The sequence below is a fragment of the Staurois parvus genome, unplaced genomic scaffold (assembly GCF_062004578.1).
Source record: "Staurois parvus isolate SC_StPar_1 unplaced genomic scaffold, SC_StPar_1.0 ptg000449l, whole genome shotgun sequence".
Taxonomy (NCBI): domain Eukaryota; kingdom Metazoa; phylum Chordata; class Amphibia; order Anura; family Ranidae; genus Staurois; species Staurois parvus.
In genome coordinates, this window is record NW_028318245.1 from 7671733 (window position 1) to 7690000 (window position 18268).

Below are 18268 nucleotides of genomic sequence, written 5' to 3' on the forward strand. Positions count from 1 at the left end.
GTCCGAAAATTGGCATTTAACTGCTGAAAGCCTTATTTTATCTTACAATGTGTTATTTTATTTCCATAAACATTTGCTTTTCTAGTCCTCCTCATTATCCACCTCAGTGAGACTTCCTTATCAGCCTGAAAGCTGGTGGCCTTCAAGAAAAGGAAGCTGAAATTGACATGTTGAGGAACCTTACAGAAATCAAGCAATAACAGCTCCAGAAGTGGACAGAAGCTTTGACAGCACCAATGGTCCCGACAAGTTTTATTAAAACTCATAAGGCCTACATCCCGATCACTGGATCCTAGCCTCGCCATAGAAGTTTCTTGACATTTTCAAATCTGAATGAGCCATCTTCCCCAAGTGATCTCATCAACGTCCGCAACCTTAACATTCAACATTAGAGGGCATTCACTAAAAACAGATTTACGCAAAATTAGTTTTATTGCAAAATCAAGACCTCTGCTTTTAAATGTATTACTGTTTACTTCACCGTACATGGCAGTAGATAACAGTTTCTCAAAGTTAAACTAAAAACAAAAAAATAAAATACAAAAAAAAAAAAAACCCAACCAAAAAAACTAAAACATTTTCTAGCTTACAACTTCAATGCCTACTCAGAAAGGCGTAGTAACAGTATGAAATGAAGATGGACTTTTCAGTGCCCATTGCTGCCCTCATAGGTGGTTCTTAATTAAGTAAAGTATTTGCTTTCATCATTTGAACTCGACTAGAAAGGCTTGGATGAAAGAACTTTGATGCATTTGAAAGAAAAAAAAAATGGATATCACTGCCCATAGCGGCCAATAGGATTCCCCTCTCCTCTTCCTTTGACTACTTTCACACTGTTAGCATACACATAGGCGTTTTTACCATGCTTTTGCAGTGCTTTCTGAGTGTTTTTTTTCAAGGACATGTGACTTAAAAACTGCACCAAGATTGCTTCTTTGAGGTGCTTTTCAGGCGTTTTCCATTGCTTTCAATGCGAAAAGGCGTTTTCAGGGCGTTTTTTTTTAGTTCCCAAACATGCCCCAAAGATGCTGCAAGCAAGAGTTTTTACACCGCACCGCAAGCGCAACGCCTCAGTGTGAAAACATACATAGATGTACATTCACATACACAGGAAAGCAGTTTTCTTGAGCTTTTCAGACGCTTTTTTTTTTTTAAACGCAAAAACGCTTGAAAAACTTCTCAGTCTGAAAGCAGCCTTAGAATGCACTAGAACAGGGGTGTCAAACTGATGCCCCTCCAGCTGTTGTCAAATTACAAGTCCCATGAGGCATTGCAAGACTGACAGTTACAAGCATGACTCCCAAAAGGCAGAGGCATGATGGGAATTGTAGTTTGGCAACAGCTGGAGGGCCGCCAGTTTGACACCCCTGCACTAGAAGAATGAAAAGGGAATCTAAGCTCCTCAGAGGTGGGGACTAAATATTGAAAGACTGTTCTCTTGGCCCACAGCAACCATTCAAATCCCCTATTTCTCCCATAATATACTGAAAGACTGAAAAGGGGTAGTTTTGAAGGGACAAAGCCTGCAGAGTATGATGATGTATAAATATGGGACACTATAACTGAGGAAAAAAAATGTTCAGTTGCTAGGGACAGCAAGTCTACCTCCACTTCCAAGGATTTACCTCAGAAGACTGTAACCCCAACGTTTATAATGAACGTTTATATATGAACGTTTATATAGCAATTGTGTAGCAAGCTCCTTTGTAAGATAATGATGATTTTTTTCCTTTTTATGCTGCAGTCATTGAAAATGATCTAGAAATGCTCCAAGAAAGTTTTTTGTGTTTTCATTGGGTCCCTATAACATGCAAGAGGCTATGAAAAGACATCCATTGTGCGTTTCAGATCTATTCTCCATATACACTCGTCTTTGTAAGTGCATGATTTATGAATAGGAGGGACTGCTTTGGAACCAAGGCTTTTTGGCTGCAGAAAGAGGTAATAATATTTTTGTACTCATCAAGAATTCCTATTTCTTGGAGTACCTTGAGGGAAACAGGAAGTAGTTCACCCTCCGGTTATACTGCAGGAGAACTGGAACTGTGGATCAGCTCAGAGTAATTTCACCTACTATCAGTATATCCCAAGATGTAGCAATACAGAACAGAGTGCATGATCGTAAACCCAGAGTGATGGGACCAGTGTCCCTCAATGGACCTAACAAAAAAAAAAAAAAAGGGATTTTAAAGTGAATGCACAAATCCCATTTACTTTTTAATCCATCAGGAAGTCTTCACCTTCGGGATGTCCAAAAGCAGTCCAATTGAGGGGTGGGTAATGCAGAAAACAAAGGTTCACAGCTCTATAAAGACCAAACATAAAACTGGGTGGTGCCTTCAGCTCAAGATGCCTTACACCCAAAGCTGGCATTGGATGAGGCCTCAATGTCTACCTGGTAGAACTTAGAAAATGTGTGAACAGAAGACCAGGGGGTAGCCTTGCCTAACTGAGCAACAGTAATCTGATGATAAGAAGTCAAAGACACACCAACCGACCTAACGGAGTGAGCCTTGACGGGAAATGGTGGGACCAAATCCAAAGTCCATTAGCTTGGATAATGAGCACTGAGAAATGGTGGAATGAGAAGGCAGCTAACCCTTATGGGGGGTGGGTCTTCTAAAGTAACAAAAAAGGGAATCAGTTTTCCTGAAAGGAGAAGTGGCTGTGAGATCACTCTTACAGCCCAAACCACATCTAGACAATGGAGTAAACTTTCCTTGGGGTAGACTGGTTTTGGAGAGAGGGATGGAAGAACGATGGCCTAGTTAAGGAAATGGTGGAACCAGACCCAAAGTCCATGAGCTTGGATGCTGGTCCATCTGAGCACTGAGAAATGGTGGAATGAGAAGCCAGCAAACCCTTATGGGGGCCATCCACTATTACTGTAAAAATATTTTACAGGAAGTACGCAAATCCCATTTACTTTTTAGTCCATCAGGAAGTCTTCACCTTCGGGATGTCCAAAAGCAGTCCAATTGAAGGGTGGGCAATGCAGAAAACAAAGGTTCACAGGCCTATAAAAACCAAACAGAAAACTGGGTGGTGCCTTCAGCTCAAGATGCCTTACACCCAAAGCTGGCATTGGATAAGGTCTCAATGTCTACCTTGCAGAACTTAGAAGACGTGTGAACAGAAGACCAGGTGGCAGCCTTGCCTAACTGAGCAACAGTAATCTGATGATAAGAAGTCAAAGACGCACCCACCGACCTAACAGAGTGAGCCTTGACGGGAAATGGTGGGACCAAATCCAAAGTCCATTAGCTTGGATGATGAACACTGATAAATGGTGGAACGAGAAGGCAGCTAACCCTTATGGGGGGTGGGTCTTCTAAAATAACAAAAAAGGGAATCAGCTTTTCTGAAAGGAGCAGTTGGCTGTTAGATCACTCTTACAGCCCAAACCAAATCTAGACAATGGAGTGAAGTTTCCTTGGGTTAGACTGGTTTTGGAGAAAGGGATGGAAGAATGATGGCCTAGTTAAGTAAATGGTGGAACCAGATTCAAATTCCATGAGCTTGGATGACGGTCCACCTGAGCATTGAGAAATGGTGGAATGAGAAGCCAGATAACCCTTATGGGGGCCATCCACTATTATGAAAAAAAAAAAAAAGGAAATCAGTTTCCCTATAAAAAGGGATTTTACAGGGAGTACGCAAATCCCATTTACTTTTTAATCCATCAGGAAGTCTTCACCTTCGGGATGTCCAAAAGTAGTCCAATTGAGGGGTGGGCAATGCACAAAACAAAGGTTCACAGGCCTATAAAAACCAAACAGAAAACTGGGTAGTGCCTTCAGCTCAAAATGCCTTACACCCAAAGCTGGCACTGGATGAGGCCTCAATGTTTACCTGCTAGAACTTAGAAATGTGTGAACAGAAGACCAGGTGGCAGCCTTGTCTAACTGAGCAACAGTAATCTGATGATAAGAAGTCAAAGACGTACCCACCGACCTAACGGAGTGAGCTTTGACGGGAAATGGTGGAACCCAATCAAAAGTCCATTAGCTTGGATGATGAGCACTGAGAAATGGTGGAACGAGAAGGCAGCTAACCCTTATGGGGGGTGGGTCTTCTAAAGTAACAAAAAAGGGAATCAGTTTTCCTGAAAGGAGAAGTGGAAGTGAGACCACTCTTACAGCTCAAACCACATCTAGACAATAGAGTGAAGATTCCTTGGGGTAGACTGGTTTTGGAGAGAGGGATGGAAGAACGATGGCCTAGTTAAGAAAATGGTGGAACCAGATCCAAAGTCCATGAGCATGGATGACGGTCCATCTGAGCACTGAGAAATGGTGGAATGAGAAGCCAACAAACCCTTATGGGGGCAATCTACTTTTCCGGACAAAAAAAAAAAAAGGAAATCAGTTTTCCTGAAAAGGATCAGCGGTTGATAGACCACTCTTACAGCCCAAACCACATCTAGACAATGGAGTGAAGGTTCCTTGGGGTAAACTGGTTTTGAAGAGAGGGATGGAAGAACGATGGCCTGGTTAAGGTAAAAGTCAGAGACCACCACAGGTAAGAAGGAAGTCCTAGACCTCAACAAGATCAAAACATGTTCCTTATCGGATAGGGGAAACCGCTTTAGACAATCATCCTGCTGAGGTGTTGGCTACAAGAACCACCACCTCGTGAATTCCCGAATATCCTGAAGGTGAAAAACTTGTGGGGGAAATTTACTAAAACTGGAGAGTGCAAAATCTGGTGCAGCTCTGAATAGAAACCAATCAGCTTCCAGGTTTTAATGTCAAAGCCTAATTGAACAAGCTGAAGTTAGAAGCTGATTGGCTACCATGCACGACTACACCAGATTTTGCACTCTTTGATCAGCCCCCCCTGTGTCCCTCACTGTACAAGAAAGAAATTAGTGTTGGGAAGCCCAATCTGTCTTTCTAACCTTCAATTTTGTATTTCCCCCCATCTTACCTTTGACGTCCCGCTCTCTTCTTTGTCCCCTCAGAACATCAAAGCCTGTCACACCTAACTCTCACAACCCAACCTCCTAGAGCTTCTCAAGAATAGGAGGTCCGGCTTAACAGAGCAGCAGGGTGTGGCTAATACTCCACAGTATAACAACACATGAAAACCTGACTGATTATACCTTATCCAAACGTTACCATAGGGAAAACAAAAAAAAACAAAAAAAACAAAACAAAAAGAAAAGAGCACAGTGTCTACCCTCCCTACTGTCTTTAGATGCAACTTCTAATTCTAAAGTTATTCTATTTAGATATATATATATATTAATTTGCATACTTGCTGGTGTAGATCAGTTGAAAGGCTATCTTGAGATATATAGAGAGAAAAAAATAAAATAAAAACCACAACAATCAAAAAAGGGGATATCTTTGGATGAGATTTTAGCTATCAGAACCCAACGTCCACCCAAGAAGGGAAATTTGAATTCTCTTGTGGTAAGTTCTCTGTTGCCCGAGTTCTCACTGAATGAAGTCATGATGAAAAGAGGTTTCCTTCTTCTCGGATCCCTTAAGAGGCAGATTCGGAGACTTGAGGGCGGAGATCGCTTTGCTAGACTTACCAAGAGTTGAGTCATTGGGTGGTTTAGTTCACCACTGTCTACTCATTAATGGAACACATCAGTCTACCCCTTTAAGTAGAGGAACATTCACAGTGGCTTCTACCATCTAAACATTCTCCAAAAGAAGAAGACTAAAAAAAAGAAACAAATACTTCAACTTGATCCATCCTCATTTGTGGGTTGAAAGAATCTCCAGGAAAGGTATAAAATGTTTCCACATCTGGGGGTTGGGGGGGAGGGGTTTACAGACCTCAGGAAATTAGGTTGCACAGGATCGCTGAGGGCTGCGTGAAGTCCAAGAGGAGGCCACCTATGGCAGAACCTTCTCAACTTGCCTCAGCATGGCTGATCTCAGGTTAAGCCACATTTCGTCAGTTTACCCCCAAGAGAGATGTGAATTGTAAACCTCTTAACAACCCCCCCACCTTTTTTTTTTTTAGTGTGGAAAACTTTTAACTTTTTCCTGGAAAAGCCTCATGAAAAAGGTGTGGGAGGTTGACCAGGGCTATTTGGTGAGGGTGGGCATCGCCGAGGCAGAAGAGCGGTCAACTCGAAGGTTGGTTCTGGTAGAACTGCCCAGGATACTGGCAAACGAGACTGTCTTCCGTCAGCTGGCCTAACATGCCCTTGTATAGGACTTCCATGATGAGGACCTCGGCCAACAGTCTCTGCTGCTCGTCCATCCTGCGGAGCTTGGACGAAACCATGAAGCCGAACGCGTCATACTCGTCATTGTTCTTGGTGAGGAGCGCCGCGGCTTGGGTCAGCAGCCGCTCCCCCAGTTCTTCTTCGCTAGTGTTACTGTACATTTTTCTTTTCCGCTGTCGTCGGATGGAAGCCATGATTTCGTCATGGATCTCAAACTCCACCTCGTCTGACTGGCTGTTGCTGGTCACCTATATAAAAAAAAGAAAAAAAAAAAAAACTTAGAAATTAAACCGTGTTTTACATTTTTTTGCCCCGCATGATAATTTTCTTGCCGGAATGGAGGCTTTTGTTTAGTAACAACTTTCTTTTGTGTCCAGACCCTCCAAAAAAAAACTAATCATATCTGCAGGTGTAGTAAAAAGGCCAGCCATTCTGTCATTCCCCACATGGAAGAAAAATATATTTGAAATATATTTTTAAAATATTCTTCCAAAATATATTGACATATATTTGAAATACTACAATTTTGGCAGTATTCAATATATTTCATATATATATATATATATATATATATATATATATATCCTAGATTGTAAGCTCCAAGGATCAGGCCCTCCTATCCCTCTTGTATTGAACTGTATTGCTGCTGTATTGTCTCCCATTATAATGTAAAGCGCTGAGCAAACTGTTGGCGCTATATAAATCCTGTATAATAATAATAAATATATATATATATATATATATATATATATATACATACATACACACTGCATGTTGAAATGCATTTTTATTACAAAATATATGAAAAATATTTTTAAAAATACATTATACTATATGTCTTTAAAAATACATATGTATATATACACATATATATATACACACACATACAACATATATATTTGTGTGTGTGTATATATATATATATATATATATATATATATATATCAATCACACATAAATAAATAAATATATATATATATCACACATATACATACACACACTGCATGTTGAAATGTGTTTTTATTATAAAGTATATGAAAAATATTTGAAGAATGTATTTTAAAAATATATATTTTTCAATATATATATTTTTTAAATATATTCTTCAGATTTTTTTTTTAACATATAAAAAAAGTAATTTTAACATATATTTTTACATAGATTTGTAAATGCATTCCAAAAATGTAGATTTGTATTTTTAAAGACATACAGTATATTTGAAATGTATTTTTAATATTATCATATTTATAATATGATATTAAAATATAATATTTCATATATTTTGTAATAAAAACACATTTCAACATGCAGTATGGGTGTGTGTATGTATATACCCACATATATATACACACACGCACGCACACACATATATAGAATATGGCCAAAATTGTAGTATTTCAAGTATATTTTTCTTCCATATGTGTCATCCCACCCCTTCACCTACTAATCATTACGGGTAAAATGGTCACCTGGAAAAACTGCCACCTACCTATGCAGAGTAGTAATTTTTTTTTATCATACCCATGTCTCCAACTCACATAAGACAAATCACCTGCCACATGCATGACTTTAAACAGACCCCTACCTCTACGCGTAAGTCCTGAGGGTGGGGGCGAAATGCCTCAGTGGGTTTGGCGTTGGAGAAAATGCATCAGTTGGTTTGGCGTTGGGGCGAAATGAGTCAGTGGGCTTGGCGTTGGGGAGAAATACGTCAGTTGGTTTGGAGTTGTGATTTAATGTGTCAGTGGGTTTGGAGTTGGGGCGAAATGCGTCAGTCGGTTTGGAGTTGGGGTGAAATGCATCAGTGGATTTGGAGTTGTGACAAAATGCGTCAGTGGGTTTGGAGTTGTGACAAAATGCATCAGTGGGCTTGGAGTTGGGGTGAAATGCGTCAGTAGGTTTGGAGTTGGTGTGAAATGTGTCAGTTGGTTTGGTGTTGGGGTGAAATGCGTCAGTTGGTTTGGAGTTGGGGTGAAATGCATCAGTGGGTTTGGAGTTGGGGCAAAATGCATCAGTGGGTTTGGAGTTCGGGTGACATGCGTCAGTGGGTTTGGAGTTGTAACAAAATGTGTCAGTGTGTTTGGAGTTGGGGCAAAATGCGTAAGTAGGTTTGGAGTTGGGGCGAAATGCGTCAGTGGGATTGGAGTTGGGGTGAAATGTGTCAGTGGGGTTTATAGTGAAATGCGTCAGTGTGTTTGGAGTTGGGGCGAAATGCGTCAGTGGGTTTGGAGTTGTGACAAAATGCGTCAGTGTGTTTGGAGTTGGGGTGAAATGCGTCATTGGGTTTGGAGTTGGGGTGAAATGCGTCAGTGGGGTTTGTAGTGAAATGCGTCAGTGGGTTTGGAGTTGGGGCGAAATGCATCAGTGGGTTTGGAGTTGGGGTCAAGGCCGCTCTTTTCATCTCATATGCTTAAAAGGAACGTCACAGACTGAGCAGCTCTGGTAATCACAGCGCTCTCTGGATGATCATTCATGCCGGCACCCTGCCTAGCAGTGGAACGGTTGCGCTCCAGCTCTTGTAGTGTGCTTTACCAAGTTCATATGAGGTCAAAGATGCCTTTATATTTGAAGCAATCTATAATTACCTCTCATTTCCCCCCCCCCCTTCCCTCTCCTGCTGTCCTCTGAAATCCATAACAGGCTGGCGGTTCTCAATCTGTCTACCAGGATAAGACCATCTGCAGATATCTCCACAAAACCAACAAAAAAATCCCCACCCCACCATTCACAATGATGATATACTGAAATCTTTTTTTTTTTTTTGCATTAGGACATAACAAACTTTGAAACATTAAACTCCAAGACTTAGACCAGGGGTTGGCAGGATCACCATCTACCCATCGATCGCAGCCAGGTTATGGGAAGATTGTGTCCCTGGCTTACCGACCCCCCGGGCTAAACTGCTCCTGCCACATGTGCAGAGAGGTGCGGGGAAGGAACATACCTCGTGTGCAACGCTGACCCCACCCTCTCCTGTCAAGTCCATACCAGGCCCTTGTGTACGGTATCACTGCGGATGGACAAATGAGGAGGGGGCAGAGATCAGCGCACCAGAAGAAAGAGTATTAGTGTGTAGCCAGCACTTCCCTGTTCTGCATGTGAATTAAATGTCTGCCCTGTTTTGGCTGCTGTACATTCAAATCTGTGCCCTACTGACCCTCCACTGCTCTACTGACCCCCTCTGCACTGCTGACCCCTATAATCTGCCCTACAAACAGGTGGCCTCTACACTACCTTACATCCTACTGACCTCTGGACTCTGCCCTACATCCTACTGACCTCTGGACCCTGCCCTACCTCCTACTGACCTCTGGACCCTGCCCTACCTCCTACTGACCTCTGCGCACTGCCCTACATCCTACTGACCTCTGGACCCTGCCCTACCTCCTACTGACCTCTGCGCACTGCCCTACATCCTACTGACCTCTGGACACTGCCCTACATTCTACTGACCTCTGGACACTGCCCTACATTCTACTGACCTCTGGACACTGCCCTACATCCTACTGACCTCTGGACACTGCCCTACATCCTACTGACCTCTGGACACTTCCCTACATCCTACTGACCTCTGGACCCTGCCCTACATCCTACTGCCCTCTGGACCTTGCCCTACATCCTACTGACCTCTGGACCTTGCACTACATCCTACTGACCTCTGGACCCTGCCCGACCTCCCACTGACCTCTAGACCCTGCCCTACCTCCTACTGACTTCTGGACACTGCCCTACAGCCCACTGACCTCTGGACACTGCCCTACAGCCCACTGATCTCTGGACACTGCCCTACAGCCTACTGACCTCTGGACCCTGCACTACCTCCTACTGACCTCTGGACACTGCCCTACCTACTATTGACCCCTGGACACTGCCCTACCTCCCACTGACCCCTGGACACTGCCCTACATTCTACTGACCCCTGGACACTGCTCTACCTCGCAATGACCCCTGGAAACTGCCCTACCTCCCACTGACCTTTGGACACTGCCCTACAGGCCACTGACCTCTGGAAACTGCCCTACAGCCCACTGACCTCTGGAAACTGCCCTACAGCCCACTGACCTCTGGAAACTGACCTACAGCCCCCTGACCTCTGGACACTGCCCTACAGCCCACTGACCTCTGGACACTGCCCTACTGCCCACTGACCTCTGGAAACTGACCTACAGCCCCCTGACCTCTGGACACTGCCCTACAGCCCACTGACCTCTGGACACTGCCCTACTGCCCACTGACCTCTGGACACTGCCCTACTGCCCACTGACCTCTGGACACTGCCCTACTGCCCACTGACTTCTGGGCACTGCCCTACCTACTATTGACCCCTGGACACTGCCCTACCTCCCACTGATCCACATCCTGATCCACATCCTGTAGGGCATCCTGCCCTACCTCCTACTGACTTCTGAACCCTGCCCTACACCCTACTGACCTCTGGACACTGCCCTACACCCTACTGACCTCTGGACACCCTACCGTCCCCTACACTCCACCGAAACCGCCCTCCTCAAAATCACCAACGACCTACTAACCGCCAAAGCCAAAGGCGACTATTCTGTCCTCCTCCTCCTGGACCTCTCCGCGGCCTTCGACACAGTTGACCACCCCCTCCTCCTTAATAAACTACTCTCCCTTGGCATCAGAGACACCGCTCTCTCCTGGTTCTCCTCGTACCTATCCCGACGCTCCTTCAGTGTCACCTTCAGTGTCACCTACAATGGTGCCACCTCCCCCTCACTCCCCCTCTCTGTTGGGGTCCCCCAGGGCTCTGTCCTTGGACCCCTTCTCTTCTCCATCTACACCTCCTCCCTTGGCAAACTCATACACTCCCACGGCTTCAACTACCATCTCTATGCTGATGACACTCAAATTTACCTCTCCACCCCTCACCTCACCTCCACTTTCTCCGCCCGCATCACTCACCTCCTAAACGACATCTCTGACTGGATGTCGCTCCATTTCCTCAAACTCAACCTCTCCAAAACCGAGCTTCTCGTCTTCCCTCCTGCCCGCGCCCCCCCCCCCCATCCTATCCATCACTACTAACATCACCACCATCAATCCCGCCCCGCAAGCCAAAGTCCTTGGAGTCATTCTGGACTCTAACCTCTCCTTCCAACCTCATGTCAAATCACTCACAAACACATGCAGGCTCCACCTCCGCAATATCGCCAAAATACGCTCCTTCCTTACCCCAGACACCACTAAACCTGCCCTACCTGCTACTGACCTCTGGACACTGCCCTACATCCTACTGACCTCTGGACCCTGCCCTACATCCTACTGACCTCTGGACACTCCCCTTCATCTTACTGACCTCTGGACCCTGCCCTACCTCCTATTGACACCAGTACACTTCCCTACCTCCTACTGACCTCTGGACAATGCCCTACATCCTACTGACCTCTGTGCACTGCCCTACATCCTACTGACCTCTGCACACTGCCCTACATCCTACTGACCTCTGCACACTGCCCTACATCCTACTGACCTCTGCGCACTGCCCTACATCCTACTGACCTCTGCACACTGCCCTAAATCCTACTGACCTCTGCACACTGCCCTAAATCCTACTGACCTCTGGACCCTGCCCTACCTCCTACTGACACCTGTACACTTCCCTACCTCCTACTGACCTCTGGACACTGCCCTAAATCCTACTGAACTCTGGACACTGCCTTACATCCTACTGATCTCTGGACCCTGCCCTACCTCCTACTGACCTCTCGACCTTTCCCTACAGCCCACTGACCCCTGGACACTGCCCTACCTCCCACTGACCCCTGGACACTGCCCTACATCCTACTGACCCCTGGACAATGCCCTACCTCGCAATGACCCCTGGAAACTGCCCTACCTCCCACTGACCTCTGGACACTGCCCTACCTCCCACTGACCCCTGGACACTGCCCTACCTCCTACTGACTTCTGAACCCTACCCTACAGACCTCTGGACACTGCCCTACACCCTTCTAACCTCTGGACACTGCCCTACACCAAACTGACCTCTGGACACTGCCCTACATCCTACTGACCTTTGGACACTGCCCTACCTCCTACTGACTTCTGGACCCTGCCCTACATCCTACTGACCTCTGGACACTGCCCTACAGCCCACTGACCTCTGGACACTGCCCTACAGCCCACTGACCTCTGGACACTGCCCTACAGCCCACTGACCTCTGGACACTGCCCTACAGCCCACTGACGTCTGGACACTGCCCTACAGCCCACTGACCTCTGGACACTGCCCTACAGCCCACTGACCTCTGGACACTGCCCTACCTACTATTGACCCCTGGTCACTGCCCTACCTCCTACTGACTTCTGGACCCTGCCCTACACCCTACTGACCTCTGCACACTGCCCTACATACTATTGAACAGCCTGGTCACTGCCCTACCTCCTACTGACTTCTGGACCCTGCCCTACACCCTACTGACCTCTGGACACTGCCCTACACCCAACTGACCTCTGGACACTGCCCTACATCCTACTGACCTTTGGACACTGCCCTACCTCCTGCTGACTTCTGGACCCTTCCCTACAATCTACTGACCTCTGGACACTGACCTACAGCCCACTGACCTCTGGACACTGCCCTACAGCCCACTGACCTCTGGACACTGCCCTACAGCCTACTGACCTCTGGACACTGCCGTACAGCCCACTGACCTCTGGACACTGCCCTACAGCCCACTGACCTCTGGACACTGCCCTACCTACTATTGACCCCTGGACACTGCCTTACCTCCTACTGACCTCTGGACCCTGCCCTACACCCTACTGATCTCTGGACACTGCCCTACACCCAACTGACCTCTGGACACTGCCCTACATACTACTGACCTTTGGACACTGCCCTACCTCCTACTGACTTCTGGACCCTGCCCTACATCCTATTGACCTCTGGACACTGCCCTACACCCTACTGACCTCTGGACCCTGCCCTACCTCCCACTAACCTCTGGACACTGCCCTATCTACTACTGACCCCTGTACACTACTCTATATCCTATTGACCTCTGTACAGTGCCCTACCTACTACTGACTTCTATACAGTGCCCTACATCCTGCAGCCAGGCCAGCATTGAGGCCAAACAGACCAGAAATTAGTCACGCAAGTCATCCTGCATTGGCGCTTTTTAGGTCTTTACGGTGGACTTCTGTTTCAGATTTGTGCATTGGTCAACTAAACCCTAGTATGAAAAAACATTGTAAATCTAAGTGAATGTTTCTCACTTAAGAGATTATATATATTTAAACTGATGTTTGTTTGAGAAGTATTCTTCATGCCATCCTTACGGTTTATTGGGGGCTTGCTAGTTGCCGAACCCTGGAGAGCTTTGATCTCTTCCATGTTGTTTAGGTAGATCTCTACCTCTTGAAGGTTGCCCACCCCTGACCTAGACAGTATGGACAAGGAGCATGTCTATGTAATGGCAACAGAGAATTTCTCCATATAAGAATGTAGAGAACAAGGGGCCCATACCTCCTTCCCTTCCCTTTGTTGTATACCCACTACTGTGGAATGTTAGGCTTTACAATAGGAGGAATGTGTTTTCGGGATGGCAAACTGATGGATATGGTCAACCCTTCATGGGAGCAATTAAAAAAAAAAAAACACAAAAAAGGGCGGAGTGTATTTTTTTTTGCATCAATGCATTTAGTTCCCACCTGAGACACATTTGTAGATTCCTCCAGAATTTCAGAGTTCACCTTGACTTCCTCCTCCATTCGTAAATCCTGAGGTTCTGGTGTGTCAGGCATCTTCAGCATAGAGGGCGTGCTGGGTAGGCTGACCATACTGGGCGTATCGGACAGGTTCAGTGTGCTGCCATCCTCCGGCATGTCCAGTCCCAACGTGAACTTCAGCAGGTCGAAATACCAGAGCCTCGGCACGTAGACGTCGGCGGCGCATGCGGCGGTCCTCTTGGACACCTGGACTTTGTTGAACTCCTTCTTGAAGACAGTCCGCAGGTTGGCGATCTTGTGCTTGACGAACTGGACGTTGGCCGTTGGGCACACGGTGCGGCACAGCTGCACGAGCTGCTCGTAGGCCTTCATCCGCTTCTGCTTGTTGGAGTAGTCCGCGAACTTGACGTTCCACAGGCAGGGGAAGGAGCGGTACATACTGATGAATTCTTTCAGGAATTCTGGATTCATGATGTATTCGGAGGGCAACCTCTTCCTCACATATTTCATCTAACAAATACAAGTAGTAGAGTCACTTTGAGACGTGACTTATTACTTTGACCAATAGGTCATCTTTCACATGGGTCTTACATTTTTTTTTTTGTGCTGTTCCATGTCTATAGCGTCAAATAACGTGAACCATCTACTAGTGTTGCCGCATGGCGATAAGAGGAACAGTAAAGCCCAATCACTCTACAGCAAATGAAAACAAAAAGAGACTATGTCCTTGCCAGGGAATTTCACTTTGGGCTCTAGAAGGATCACCAGGAATAAAATGACCCATTATGGAGCCCACCAAATAAACGGATGCTGGAATCCTGAAACTGGACCCGAAATAGTGTGCCATTCCTTTAACGGGGGTCCACCTTACTGAAGCAAAAACCAAAACGCAGCGTGGCCAAGACTCTGGCTAAAAGGGAGATTTCCAAACACAGCTTATGGAGACGAGTTTCTGAAAGACGCTTCTGGACACGGTCATGTGACAAGGCATTGGATACAGAGGGGGATAGAATTTACCCTTTTCAAAAATATGTTTCATTTTCATTACTTGTATGCCATTTTTCACTAGCAAAATAAAAGGCTTAACTAATGCACATTGGTGGCTTAGCCATACACACTGGTGTAGCGGACAGGATTTTCATCCTTTTGGTGCCATAAAACAAACTTCAGCATAAGAAAACCAACAATAGTATGGGGGATATACACTATATTGCCAAAAGTATTGGGCCTGCCCTCCAAATCATGTGATTCAGGTAATCCAATCCCCTCCCAATCATGTGATTCAGGTGTTCCAATCCCCTCCCAATCATGTGATTCAGGTGTTCCAATCCCCTCCCAATCATGTGATTCAGGTGTTCCAATCCTCTCCCAATCATGTGATTCAGGTGTTCCAATCCCCTCCCAATCATGTGATTCAGGTGTTTCAATCCCCTCCATGGACACAGGTGTATACAATCAAGCCCCAAGGCATGCAGACTGCTTCAACAAACATTGGTGAAAGAATGGGTCGCTCTCAGGAGCTCAGTGACTCCAAGCGTGGTCCCGTGATAGGTGGCCACCTGGGCAATAAGTCCATCCATGACATTTCCTGGCTACTAAATATTCCACACTCAACTGTTAGTGGGATTATAACAAAGTGGAAGCAACTGGGAACAACAGCAACTCAGCCACCAAGTGGTAGGTCAATAGCTAAAGACCTCCAAACTTGGTGTGGCCTTCAGATGAGCCCAACAACAGTGTATAGAGACCTTCATGGAATGGGTTTCCATGGCCGAGCAGCTGCATCCAAGCCTTCTATCACCAAGTGCAATACAAAGCGTCGGATGCCGTGGTGTAAAGCATGCCACCACTGGACTCTAGAGCTGTGGAGACGTGTTCTCTGGAGTGACAATCACGCTTCTCTGTCTGGCAATCCGATGGACGTGTCTGGATTTGGCGGTTGCCAGGAGAACGGTACTTGCCTGACTGCATTGTGCCAAGTGTAAAGTTTGGTGGAGGGAGGATTATGGTGTGGGGTGTTTTTCAGGGGTTGGACTTGGCCCCCTAGTTCCAGTGAAGGGAACTCTTAAGGCGACATTTTGGACAATTTCATGCTCCCAACTTTGTGGAAAGAGTTTGGGGATGGCCCCTTCTTGTTCCTACATGGCTGCACACCAGTGCACAAAGCAAGGTCCATAAAGACATGGAGGAGCCAGTTTGGGGTGGAGGAACTTGACTGGCCTGCACAGAGTCCCGACCTCAACCCCATAGAACACCTTTGGGATGAATTAGAGTGGAGACTGCGAGCCAAGCCTCCTCCCGCGACATCAGTGCCTGACCTGACAAATGTGCTTCTGGAAGAATGGTCCAACCTTCCCATAGACACCCTCCTAAGCCTTGTGGACGGCCTTCCCAGAAGAGATGAAGCTGTTAATAGCTGCAAAGGGCGGGGCCAACTCAATATTGAACCCTACGGACTAAGACTGGGGGGGCATTAAAGTTCATGTATGTGGAAAGGCAGACGGGCCAATACTTGTGGCAATATAGTGTATGTGTCATCAACCTATGATCATCTGAAAAGGTCATCAAATTACAAAACTGATTAAAATTGACACAAGAAATAAGTAAACAAATAAGGTGTTCAAGGATGACCCACAGGTATAACTTACATATAATAGAAAATATTTTTAATGTAACATTCATTAAAATGTCGTAAGAGAACATGAAGTTGTACAAACAATAAAAGATAAAAAAAAAGAAAAAATTAGTAACTTGTATCTCCTATAGAGTACGAATTTCGCAAAACAAACTCAATAGGAGATACAAGTTACTAATTTTTTTGTTTTTAAATCTTTTATTGTTTGTACAACTTCATGTTTTCTTATGACATTTTAATGACACACTGACATTTTGTGGGAACCAGTGACACCAATACAGTGATCAGTGCTAAAAACAGACACTGATCACTGTACTAATGACACTATCAGGGACAGGTTAACACTTGGGGTGATCAAAGGGTTAGATGGGTGCTTGTGTAACACTAGATGGTGCTGGTACCAGAGGAAGCGATGGATTGTGTTCCCAGCTCTACAGGGACACGCGATCGATCACTTTTCCCCTGTCGCAACAGGGCTGTGCCTATGTAAACATAGAACGGTATGTAAAATATATATAAATATAATGTGATTTTGCACAGAGAGTCTGTCCTATAGCAGTAAAACTACTATAGGGCGGAAAGTAAGTGGTAAATATATTTTCTATTATATGCAAGTTTATTATACCTTTGTGTCATCCTTGAGCACCCCATTTGTTTTTTGGTGTCAATTTCAATAAACTTCAGCATAAGCCACTTTGAGAGAACACCAGGACTAAAAATGGTGTGACTTGTCCACACACAGCATGCATGGAAAACAGGGAACCATAAAAACGTAACCACTGAGCAGGGCTGCGGAGCAAGAAGCACAGTCTGAATATGTAATGAGCAAACATGGCTTCCTCCACAAATCACATATCAAAAATGAAATGCAACTTTAGGAAACAATTTACGGCGGGCTGCTACCTTATGGCCGACTCCATGGTTCTTCACGGGAGACCACCACTTTTTGTACGGTTTCCTCATGTACCCCTTTCTTGGTTTTGTGTATGCTGGGGGAAAAAAAAAAAGTAAGGGCAAAAACATTAAAAATACTAATTAAATTGTTTGGAAAAAAAAAAATACTAATTTAAACTCTGCCCCAAAAAAGTATATAAAAAAAAAAAAAAAAAGAAATTTATAGACTCTTTTTTTTTTGGGGGGGGGGGATTATTTTTTCCTAAAAGATGGACTAAGCAAACATCAATTGTTCTAGAGCGCCACCTCCCAAAACCACTCAACACAAGTGGGGCTCGGGCAGCTCTAAGGCTAGGTTCATATCTGTGCAGGTTCACATCTCCGCGTTCTGCGCGGGCACGAGAGCCCGTTCATTTGAATGGACTCCCGTGCCCCGGGACACGCAGGGAAGAAGTCCCTGCACTTCTTCTGAAAACGCAGCCGAGGTTCCCAGTACGGTTGCGATTTCCAGTGCGGGTGGCGTGCCATTGGAATTAATGGCACCCGCCCATTGGTCCGCATTCCTCTGTGCGGGTGGTGCTGCTGCTCGGATTTTTGTGTGGATCCGCAGCACCACCCGCACAGAGGAATGCGGACCAATGGGCGGGTGCCATTAATTCCAATGGCACGCCACCCGCACTGGAAATCGCAACCGTACTGGGAACCTCGGCTGCGTTTTCAGAAGAAGTGCAGGGACTTCTTCCCTGCGTGTCCCGGGGCACGGGAGTCCATTCAAATGAACGGGCTCTCGTGCCCGCGCAGAACGCGGAGATGTGAACCGTGGGTAAGTGGCTGTGCAGGTCTACTCCTAGGAT

General features: G+C 45.7%; 1 protein-coding gene across 1 annotated transcript in view; it reads right to left on the reverse strand.

Annotated features, from left to right (window-relative positions):
• Window positions 1-413: 413 nt before the first annotated feature.
• Window positions 414-18268, reverse strand: part of LOC149453533 (uncharacterized) — a 25224-nt gene continuing 7369 nt past the window's right edge. The window contains exons 6-8 of the mRNA XM_089688659.1: window positions 17424-17509; window positions 13868-14395; window positions 414-6438 (exon numbers count right to left, since the gene is read on the reverse strand). Coding sequence (XP_089544785.1) covers window positions 6088-6438; window positions 13868-14395; window positions 17424-17509 — 965 coding nt within the window. The 3' untranslated portion in view covers window positions 414-6087. The remainder of the gene's footprint in view (window positions 6439-13867; window positions 14396-17423; window positions 17510-18268) is intronic.